This window comes from Schistocerca piceifrons, chromosome 1 (genome assembly GCF_021461385.2).
Source record: "Schistocerca piceifrons isolate TAMUIC-IGC-003096 chromosome 1, iqSchPice1.1, whole genome shotgun sequence".
Lineage (NCBI taxonomy): Eukaryota > Metazoa > Arthropoda > Insecta > Orthoptera > Acrididae > Schistocerca > Schistocerca piceifrons.
In genome coordinates this window covers 1146327564-1146339750 of record NC_060138.1, presented here as the reverse complement: position 1 = coordinate 1146339750, position 12187 = coordinate 1146327564, and the positions used below count along the sequence as shown (strand labels likewise).

The 12187-nt window shown below is 38.2% G+C and overlaps 1 protein-coding gene across 2 annotated transcripts; it reads right to left on the bottom strand.

Moving 5' to 3' along the window:
* Positions 1 to 1040: 1040 nt before the first annotated feature.
* Positions 1041 to 11957, bottom strand: LOC124801386 (protoporphyrinogen oxidase). 2 transcript variants are annotated; one of them, XM_047263069.1, is made up of 2 exons: positions 11404 to 11957; positions 1041 to 3026 (listed from the first exon to the last, which is right to left on the bottom strand). In XM_047263069.1, exon 2 carries the CDS (start codon positions 3011 to 3013, stop codon positions 1613 to 1615), a length of 1401 nt encoding a protein of 466 aa, XP_047119025.1. In that variant the 5' UTR covers positions 3014 to 3026; positions 11404 to 11957; the 3' UTR covers positions 1041 to 1612. The 2 variants fall into 2 exon arrangements, with proteins under 2 accessions (XP_047119025.1, XP_047119024.1); XM_047263068.1 differs by having other exon boundaries at positions 11408 to 11955.
* Positions 11958 to 12187: the final 230 nt, after the last annotated feature.

The following is a 12187-nucleotide window of genomic DNA, read 5'->3' as shown; positions in this document are numbered from 1 at the left end:
AAGTATATACTGCAATGTAATTTATGTACATAATAACTTTTTATCATTCAGTACTTCATGTACTGGCTGTGATGTGACCTGCTTAAAATATGTAATAAATATGGTGTATTTGATATTTTTTTCCCCCCCTTGTTAACAAAGAGTAATAGCAACTCTCAGGTTCGTGATACTGTTTTTGTGAAATCTGTCTTTGATACACTTGGTGCTGTCATATGCAAAACTGGACAAATGATATCTTGTTTGAAGTTGTAGAAAATGGTGTTACCGTCTCTAGTGAGCTAGCATGCACATCATTTTTCGCTACTATCTTTTCGTCCACCACAAATTACTACGCCTTTCTATTTTCTTAAATATTTTTTAGGAGTACCATTCATCACTGCATTGTCTAAATTGCCCTCTTTACTGCACATAGTTTAGCAGATGATGTGAATAGAACTGAGAAAAGTGTGCCACCATAGTGGTGCAAATGTTTTGTGAATAGCATTTGACACATTCTTTTAGACACCCTGTGGATGAACTGTACTGTCACAACTACCTCATGAAATTTTACCATCTGTTAGCTCTTCAGAACCAGAAGTGTTCTTAAAGGGTGGGAAAAGAATTCCTGTTCTAACACAAAGCTTCTGGTGACAAAACAATGCTCACAGGTGGTTTCACAGGCCAACTGTGATTGTAATGCAGGTGCAATATTGTTCAGATTTGAGACTTTTCACCCTGTCAGCAGGTATATTACTATGGCTGAACAAAAGCCACAAAGACCTGCCTTTGGTTGCTTTCACTGTATCCTTTTGAAAACCTCGTAGGAACAGAAGACTTGGTCATGAATTGTAGAAACTTTGAACAATAAATAGTATAAGTTACTGCTATTGCATTCATTTGTCTAAAGGACAACAATGAACCAAAACCCAATCATTCTCATAACTTTCAGAATAATCCTCACAGACCTCTCTTTTCTACCCCTCTTTAAAAAATGTTTTAGTCCATTTAAGACAAAATGAATAACTGCGTATGAAATATTTCTTCCAGGAATTTACTGGGAAAATAAATAGATTTTATTCAACAATTACATACACAAATTGCACAGTCTTTTAGGAATGGAGATACATCTAATATTCAGTTTCAAGTACGTGTATATCAAAAGTGAGCCTAAACTGCAAAAAAATATAAAACTGCTTTGGTAATGGTAACAAACACTGATTTGTAATATTACAGTTCCATTTAGAAACATTATAATCAAAATTCTCCATGACAAGACGAAGCAAATGTACAGACATCACATTTGAGCATATGTCATGATATGTTACATTTCAATCAGTATTAAGAGTACAAAAATAATTAACAATAGATTTCAGTAAGACAACACATTTTGAAACTAATCAGCCTAGCAGTGAAATCAGAGTTGACAAACAAAAACTCCAAAGTGGCATATGTTTGATGTCACATACTCCTCATCCCCTTGTTTGGATTGTGTGAGGTATTCTGCAAAGTGTTCTCTACTCAGAATTGTTTTACACTTCAAACATTCTCCTGAAATATGATATCATGAATGAAATATTCTTCACAAGTAATCTTATAAAGGTAACAAATAAACTTGTGGCTGTTGAAATGTAATTCAGTGCATATTAACAACAGCTTGTTTCGATGAGAATATCACATCATTCACACCAACACCATCATAAGATGCTCCAACAACTGATATTGGTAAGTTATTCTGTTTTATGTACTTCCTAATTCTATCTACTCTATCATGGTGACCTAATACATATTGGGGTATACAGTTCCGAAGGATAGAAACAGAGTGCGATTCTGGTTTCCCTACAATACCAAGGATATCTGTAGTATATTTTACTGCAGTGGATAAGAAAGTATCTGGACTAGGATTTTCTCCAAATAGTTCTTCAAACCATGCCCCTCCCATCATTACAGTGAGAACAGTTTTATCATTCTTACCAAAACAACAACTGTCAAAAACAATGCCCAATATTGGGAGCTTCTGTGATGGTGGTACCAGAAATCCAAAGGCATCTTGCTTCAAACATTTCCCATCATACTGCAAATTCACAAGTCCAACAGAAACATATGGTATAGCTGCCAAGTCACTGCTTAGTTGAGGGTGCTGTCTGTGAACAAGTTCAGCAAGTTTGTATGCTGGCAAGGCACAAAATACATGATTAAATTTGTGTTCAACTGACCCAGCCTTCACAAACACTTCCTTGTCATTCAGTATTTGCATTTCTGTACAAGGAGCATTAAGAACTATTTCACAACCTTTTTGCCTAACATTAGACTCTAATGCCTTGGGCAGTTCCTCCATGCCCCCTTCTAAAGACCAAACATTCCATCTCTCTTTCCTGGCTCTTTCACATAGTTCTTCCTGACTTGGAGGAATTTTATTCTTCCTATTCTGTAACATATTCATAATCATGCCTTTAAAAATTGAACCATGTTTCTGTTCTGCCTCAAACAATGATTTCATCAGAAACTTTGCGCTTATCTTCTTTGCATCTCCAGCACACACACCACAAATTAGTGGACTAATAGCATATTCAGCTAGTTCTTTACCCAATCTCCTTTCCACAAAATCATATATGCTTTCATCACTGACTTCCTTCTTGGCAGTGGAGATATCCTTCAGTAAAGCACTAATGATTGGTTTTGTGAAAGGTGGTTTTCGAAACAATACTGAAGTAAGGTTGGATGGCAACAGGTGTAGCTTCTTGTCAACATAGACCATTCGATTCCGTGCAGCAGGATGTGTACTAGGTATTGGCAACACTTTATTTGACAATCCCAGTTCCTTTACCAAGAGAAGTGTGTTCTCTCCCAGAGGACCTCGGACTCTGATTGTCCTTGGCCCATGTTCATATATATTTCCAGTTGGAGAATTTGTTGTTTGTATCCAGCCTCCAATGCGATGTGATGCTTCCAGAACTGTAACTGGCTGAACTTTTGTTTTTAAGAGATAATGAGCAGCTGCAAGTCCGCTGATTCCGCCACCAAGAACACCAACCATTGTGCTCCTAAAGCTGTTGGAAAATGGAAAAGAAGTTTGTTCAATAAATTAGTAACATGTATTTACATGTGTGGTTTAAAAATAGACAAGGGGTAGTGAGTACCTCCTTTAATGTGATACATGGAGTACATAATTAAATGTATCAGAAGTAGGAACACAACCTGTAGTAACACGGAGGTGACAAAAGTCATGGGATAGCAGGATGCCTACACAGATGGAAGTCGTATCACATACACTTGGTAGAAAAGGCAGTGCATTGGTGGAGCTGTCATTCGTACTCAGGTGATTCATGTGAAAAGGTTTTTGATTATGGCTGCACGATGAGACACGGGGGACATTCCATATCAGAAATAAGGAATTCAGTATTCTGAGATCCACAGTATCATGACCGTGCCAAGAATACCACATTTTAGGCGTTACTTCTCACCATGAACAAGAGAGTGGTCTTCAGCTTTCACTTAATGACGGTGATCACATTTCTATAGAATTGTCACTGTTAACAGACATGAAGTAACTGCAGAAATCAAAGTGGGATATGCGATGAATGTATCCGTTAAGAGAATGTGGCAAAAATTGGCTATGGCAGCAAATGACCATGCGGGTGCCTTTGCTAACAGCAGCACCTCTCCCGAGCTCGTGACCATGTTGGTTGGACCTTAGATGAATGGAAACGCGTGGAGTGGTCAGATGAGGTAAGAGCTAATGGTAGGATTTGAGTGTGGTGCCGATCTCAGAAAACCATAGATCCAAGTTGTCAATAAGGTACTGTGCAAACTGGTGGTGGCTCCATAATGGTGTGGACTGCGTTTGGCTACCTGGAGACCACAACAGTAGAATTTTTATGGATGACAATGCACCATGTCACTGGGCCACAATTGTTTCCTATTGGTGTGAAGAACATTCTGGACAATTTGAGCGAATGATTTGGCCACCCAGATCGCCAAACATGAATCCCATGAAACATTTACGAGACATAATTGAAAGGTCAGTTTGTGCACAAAATCCTGCACAAACAAACTTTCGCAATTATGAATGGCAGTAGAGGCAGCATAGCTCAGTACTTCTGCAGAAGACTTCCAATGACTTCCTGACTCCATGGCCCGATGAATTGCTGCACTACACCAGGAGACCTGACACGATATTGGGAGGCGTCCCACGACTCTTATCATCTCAGTGTGCATCTTCAGTCTACCGTAACTAAACACATTACATTCATTTCCAAGAGGGAAAATGTTGGAAAAGATATGGGTGGAAAATAAGGGATGGGAAAATGTTGGAAAAGATATGGGTGGAAAATAATGGATCTGAGATGACGTGTGAATTTGGGGACTGCATGTCAGTTAAGATGATTGTGTAATTAACATCAGTGAGTTGAGCAGTTGGGGCATACTGTTCTACAACAACAAGTTAGTTGCACTGCACATGTGAACTCCACAGTTTTATAGTTAGAGCAACCACAGCCACAGTAAATCACATTGAGAAATAAAATCACTTCAGCTCTAAAATCTTTTTATTCTTAGGACTGCCAGTTTCACAGCACTTACAGCTGCATCTTCAGGTGCAAGTTGGAGGTGAGTCATGCCATACATTACATATTATGAGAAGAACCAGCGTATGTAGTCAGTCCCTTGGAATAGATTATTCGCAAAAAAGGCTTATGTCCTACGAGTAATAAATTATGGTGAAGAACGCTACCATCAAACTGAACTTCAACAAGTAAAGGTGAACACCCAATATCACATGGTATCTAAGCGACAGTCCACTGGCTTTTGCTACTCACCATGCAGCAGAGATGCTGAGTTGCAGATGGACACAACAAAAAGACTTTCACAATTAAAGCTTTCGGCCGTAGACACACACATGCCGCAACTCACACATACCAGTTTCAGTTGCCTGAGACAGCAGTTTGTGTGCGTGTGTGTGTGTCTATTGTTGATGAAGGGCAATGGCCGAAAGCTGTAATTGTGAAGGTCTTCTTGTTGTGCCTATCTGCGAATCAGCATCGCCACTATATGGTGATTAGCATCTTTCCTTCTCATAATATTGTTACATTCCATCCTGGATCTTCCAAGGTTTGATTTTAGTCCACTGACTAAACACTTTTGCTGACACAAAAACTCTATGTAAAAGAAAATGGATTTCTAAGTGGAGGTTACTCATGTTTCTCAGTAGTACTTGGGCATCCTGGCTTGCACTTCTCACTTCAGTGCCTAGCTCTGTTCTTGGTTCCAGTGGGAACCCTTACACAGCAGTCCACTTTCCTTGACACTGTTGTTATGACAGCAAAAGTTTTCAGCCAGTGGATTGTCACTTAGATATCATATGATAGTAGGTGTTCACCTCTAGACTTTCACGATCAGTTTGACGGAAGAATTCTTCTCGATATTTTATTATTTTTAGACCCTTTTTGCGAATAATCTACTCTATTGGGCTGCTTTGAATGCTGGGTCTTCTAGTAATAATGTGTTATGTATATCATGATTTAACTCCCATTTTGCACCTTTAAGTGCTGTGAAACAAGTAGTGCCTAAGAATAACGAGATTGTGTAGCTGATACAGTCTTACTTCTCAACATTTTTTTTACAGGAACTTACAACAAAGAAAAGGCAGCAAGTTTAGCAAACTACGAGGTGCATTCAAGTAATGACCCCTTTGACTTTTTTTCCTCAGGATAGGAAACAGAGAGAAGCATGAGGTTTGTTTTAAAATACAGGTGCACTCATTGTGATTGCGTGACAGAGATAGCAGCACCATGTGGCACACACAACTGTAGCGGTAGTGGTGAGAGTGAGGACTGTTTTTGATACATAAAATGATGACATTTTCGTTACAAGAGTAGCGCGTAATCATTCATTTTCTCCATTTCTGTGGTGTGAAACTGACTAAAATTCATCGCCAATTGAATGATGCATGGTGATAGTGTCCTGGATGTGTTTAAAGTTCAAAGAAGGCAGAACATTGTGTGACAACAAAGCAAGACAATCTCGACCTTGCACCTGCTGATCTGATGAAATGATTAAGTGAATAGAGAAAGTTGTTTTGGAGGGTCGCCAAGTGAGAATGGACCACATCGCCTCCAAAGTTGTTATTTTGTAGGTTCTGTGCACATAACTCTGCGTGAAAACCTCGAGGTGGTTGCCACAAATACTGAGAGACAACCACATGGCAGCAATGCTAATGTGTGATGGTGGCTTGAATGATACTTTCTTTTCATTGATTGTGACAATGAATGCAACATTGCCATTTTCACCGACAAAACAAACACTCCGTGGTTGCACATTCACTAGCGTACCGATACTGCATCACCAATTTCCCGTAGTCAGACCACACTCCTACACAAATGTTCATGACAGCCATGGAATCGTGGCGTCAACATTGTGAAAAATGTGTTTGGCTGCAGGTAGATTACGTCAAGAAGTGACAAAAGTTTCATAGTTTCTATAAATTAATTAATGAGAAAACAATATCAGAGGTGTTACAACTTAAATGCACCTCATGCATGCAGTAACCTATTCTTCAGCTGTCAAACATACAGTTATTTTAACCATTTACTGTCAGTGACAAATCTTTAAAAAGGACGACTGTTTCATCAGTGATTATGCGGACCCTCTTACTGCATTACACCAAATTAATATTGTGAGTAATATGAAGACATCAATTAACAGCATGCTGTCAACAAATTTTATTGTAGTGAATAAAATGCACTTATCTGACATCTAAGAGAGTCTATGAATAAGATTCACAAAATTTATTCAAAACTTCAATTGCCACAACTTAAGAATATTTACAAAAACACTTATGCACAGTATCGTGGAGTAGTATAGTTTGCAATACTGCCATTCAGCTTTGACCACTGATATCATCAGTACCTTTCTCATCATTTTTCTAATCAAGGTCATGGTGATACTCTGATCTGTAGCTTGGCCTGAATTTTATAGATTTATGTTCCTGCGGAAATACTTATTTACCCATTGTGGTCTGTAATCTCATTTTTTTAATAACTGAAAAAAAAATTAGTATCAACTTCATGACTTGCACAGTTTGTGCTTTGTGATCAGAAACATCTTTCTCAATACTCTTTCTATCACAGGTTACTACTGCATACAGCCACTTGTGTTTAGAAGGTACACATGCATTCTCAGTGCAGTTCTGTTGAGCACTCTGTCTCTCCAATCGTGGATGGAGAAATGTGGTCTGTTTACATTTTTCTGTCTTTCAGCATGTCTCAAAGAACCATTTCAACCTTAAAACATGTACATACTGTCACTTTACAGCAAGAAGTGTTGTCAGCACATGAAGATGCCCATTGAATTGGTGTACAGTACAACACCTAAATTTGATCAAACAGCCACTATTGTGAGGAACAAAACAATGAAGAACTGAGTTAGTGGTTGCCCACATTCAACAACACCAGTTGATGACCACTACCTACAAATTACAGCTAATAGGTACTGCTAAGAGAATGCAACAGAACTGTATGCTTCCTTTTGAAAGCGGATGGGAGAGCTGCCATTTCAGACAGTATGCAACTAAGTGTTATTTATGAGTAACAGTACACCCCCCCCCCCCCTCTTCACCCTGATGTATGGAGAACTTGGGCAAAGGAACACCTGAAATTGTACCTGGGTTTTCTTTATCAACAAGTGCCTGATTTGCAGGAATGAAACAAGCATAAGTGTCAGCGGAATTGAGAAACAGCTGAAATTGTTAAAACTGAACAAAGCTCTAGGGCCCGATGGGATCCCTGTCGACAGATTATACAAGTATAGTGAATTTGTGGCTGAGTAGCCCCTCTCCCAACTATAATATATCATACATCCTCAAACATAAAAACTATGCCCAGTTCTTGGAAAAAAGCATAGGTTCCACACATCTCCAAGACGTGTTGTAGAAGTGATCTATAGGTCTACCGTCCAGTATCCTTGACATCAGTTTGTTGTACATTCCTGTAACACATGCTGAGCTCAAACACAATGAGGTACCTCGGACAGAATGACCTCCTCAATGTCAACCAGCATGGTGTCCGAAAACACTGATCACGTAAAACCCAACTCGTACTTTCCTTGCATGATACACTGAAAACTTTGGATCACGGCAGTCAAGTAGATGTAGTATTTCTTGACTTCTGAAAAGCATCTGACTCAGTACCACACCTATGCTTATTTTCAAAAGTACAATCATATGTGGTATCAAGTGAAATTTGTGAGTGGATTAAGGACTTTTCGGTAGGGAGGACGCAGTACGTTATCTACGATGGAGAGTCCTCATGTGGTATAGAAGTAACTTCAGGTGTGCCCCAGAAAAGTGTGTTGGTGCTCTTGCTATTCTTGTTGTATATTAATGACATTGTAGACAATATTAACAATAACCTCAGAATTTTTGTAGATGATGCAGTTATTTGTAATGAAGCACTGTCTGAAAGAAGCCGCATAAATATACAGTCAGATCTTGATAAGGTTTTCAATGTGATGCAAAGACTGGCAACTTGCTTTAAAAGTTTAGAATTGTAAATCTGTGCACTTCACAAAACGAAAAAAGTTTTATCCTATGACTATAATACCAGTGAGTCACTGTTGGGGAATCAGCATACTCTTACAAATATCTTTGTAGAGATATGAAATGCAATGATCACACAAGCTCAGTCATGGGTAAAGCAGGTTCACTTGTGTGAGTGGTTCTATAAAATTCCTCAAATCTGTAGGAACCCTACCAAATAGGAATAATAGAGTATATTAATCGTATACAGTGGAGGACAGCGTGAATGGCCACAGGTTTGTTTGATCCATAGAAGTGTGTCACAGAAATACTGAAGGAACGGAAGTGGAAGACACTTGAATATAGACGTAAAATATCCTGAGAAAGTCTATTAAAAATGTTTCAAGAACCAACTTTAAATGACGACTCTAGGAATATACTACAACCTGCTACATATCATTCACAGAGGGAGTGTGAGGATAAGATTAGAATAATCACTGCACACACACAGAGGCACTCAAACAATCATTCTTTTAGCATTTCATTTGTGAATGAAATGGGAAAAAACCCCAACAATTGGTACAATGGGACGTACCCTCTGACATGCATTTCACAGTGGTTTACAGAGTACAGTTTTGTCTGATGTCAGATGATCAGAGAGAAGTGGTGGTGGTCTGATGCAGGCAGGCTTCAGAAATACAAGGGAGGTGTATCACTCATGTTTTGGGGCCATACCATGTACAAATGATGGCCGCCTCTCATCACTGTCAACAGTAATTTTAGGTCTGTACAATAACGGGGTGCTCAAGCAAACTTTTCTCACCTCAAGAACACTTCCTTCCCTGAAGCCGGAACCAGCCAAATTGAATGGCCTGCGGTTTCTGATGGAGCATGCTTGAGACCACTTCAAACTTCCAGTGTCATTCCAAAAAACATAACTCACATAGTGTATGACTTCAGAAGAAATGCCATCTAAGAGTAGAGGATACTGGAGCATTACTATCTCACCACTGTCTGGACAGCATGCCAAAGAGGATCTAAACATTTCACTATGCATGGGGTGAAACACAATACTGAACATCACTCAGCAGCAGATTTCAATTTCACAGACACATATAGTAGAACAGATTACGTACTCTTTGATCACTATGTTATTGTTACCTCACGGAAAAGGTTTTTGGTTGGTTTCATAATGATAGTTGGCAAGTGATGGGAATGGAAAACTGCATCAAACAGCCATCTTCCATTGATGACTAAAATACAACAATGGCTCATTCGCATTCTCTGCCCCCTCTGAATCTAAACCCACACACATTCACAGTTACGAATGTGGAGCACAACTTTAATTGTTTACATTAAAGATGTAATAACAAGAAAGTCTCCACTCAAAGTGTCCCGATTCTTGGATAGGTAAAATATGAGTGATTGCATGATGACATAGTGGTTACAAAGGAAAGTTGACATTAATGGAAACAGAACAGGGACCTTTGCTATATAAAGAAAGTGTAAATGTTTCTAAAATCCATTCATCTGCCTAAGGAATTTTACTCTGTAATATGGACTCAGTTAAAGGTAAAAGTATGGTATCCCTCTAACTTTTTTTTTTTTTCCCCTAAGGGAGGTGACACCTGTTACACAACACATATTGCAGGCAGGTTAGGTGTTACGATCACTGAAAGCATCACAGTCTGAGGTGATGGTACCACACATGATCAGGATAAGGTTTCTTTGTTTCAAAGAATTTCAGTACCCTGGTGTTAAGTTACAAGAATGAATTGAGGCCAAAGATTATTTGGATATTTTAGGTCGCAAACAGCACTTCATTCCTTTCACAGAATTTTAATATCTTACTGTTACTTCAAAAGCATTAGTTTTAAATAAAGATCATTTTGAAATTTCAGGTTATCAACAATACCCAATGGCACAGGTGGACATCTAAAAAAAGTTCAACTTTTCCTGGCTAACCCAATTACTTGGCTCACATTAATATTACACACTCGACAATTTTACAGGAGACTATTGTGCATATTTTATCCCTGTGTGAACACTGAATAACCAAGTGCTGCACTTGATGAAGAACTGTGAAAAACATCACCAAATATAATTCAAAACCTTGTAGGTCTCCTTTCAACACCTAACTGCAATTGTAGTATAGGCTAAAGAGTAAATTATTTTTACAATATATGTGGCAGTTTTACATTTTCAGTAACAAGTAATTTTTTAACTGAAGATCCACACCATTTACTCTTAACCATGTAATGACACAGATACTACTGCAGATAAATTAAATTTGTAATTGTACTAAATATAAACTACTACACATATTTCGCAACACTAGTTGCAAGTGGCACAACAGTTGGAAAACTAGATGCATATTTGACAGTGAGTAAGCTTCAAAATTGTCCGGCTATTCAGTTACTGGGTTTAGCGAAAGTGGTGACTTGCACGTAGTCGTAATTAATAAAACAGATCCACAAGACTACGGGTTGGAAAACAACCATTGAAAAATCTTTCGGCCAGTTTGTTTCGTGCGATCACGTACACAAAACAGAACACCATGGTACCCTAGGAACAAACACAAGACTGTAAATTTTCATGGCTACTCGTAGAAACTAATTAAGCAACGGTGTCTCCTAGACTCATGTACAGAAATATACTAGTAATGAAAGAAAAAAAGCTGTACAATAATTAAGAGTACCAAGTTCTGGTGGAAACGTGCTACGGCGAAAATGAATTACGCCAAAGGGTAGAGCTATGTGAGGGGTATAAATGATTTAGACTGTAGTACTTTATAACGAAGAAATTGGCCGGAACAAATATCTAAAAGTGCTGAGTTGATTTCCTATGTCAGTTTTCATTAAATAACCTAGTTTAAAACCAATAATAAACTGAATCGTCTATTCGATTGTACATACTCGCCTTGAAAACTATGCGTTCATAGGTTTACACTAAGTCCAAATTAACAACATCGGTAACAACGTCTTTACGAAGTACTGTTTAATTGTTTCACCAAAAACTTATTTTCATGTTGTGTACAACGAAACCATTGTGTCGTTCATTTGGTGAACCTATTACGCGACTGGGTTTCATTGATGATACGTAACAAAAATGTTACTTATTTTCTCTGACATAATTACACGAACGAAAAACAACACTTATTTCTCATTTATCTATTACTAAACACAATAAGTTATCACATGATTTCAGTGACCCCATTTATCAGAATACAGCAGTGACTGTTCCGATTTTTTTTTTTTTTCGTACAACAAAAGACCTCTGAACATCTTTGCTCATTTTCGGGTAAAAAGAGTAGAATACGAAATAAAAAAAACTGCTGATTCATGACGACACGAGTCTTTCCTATTTTTTTTCATTCGTTACTGATAAGTAAACCTACAACACCCTCTTAGTTTCCAACTATGAACTATGAAAACCAAAACAAATCGGTGTTTGAATTTTAGCTTTTCAGGTTACAAACATCTTCGCATCACTGTTAACTACAAAGAAATGATACTTCGGTTACCGGCGCCACTACGCTACATACAACCATATAGTCTGACATTACTGTGATACAATAAAATTCGCCGAGAAATAATTCCTACATAAGTCTCTGTCTGCGCACACTTATTTAATTAATTCAACAATAATGTTTACATAATTACCAGCCTATGCTGGTGAAACAGCGTCAAACTAAAGTCA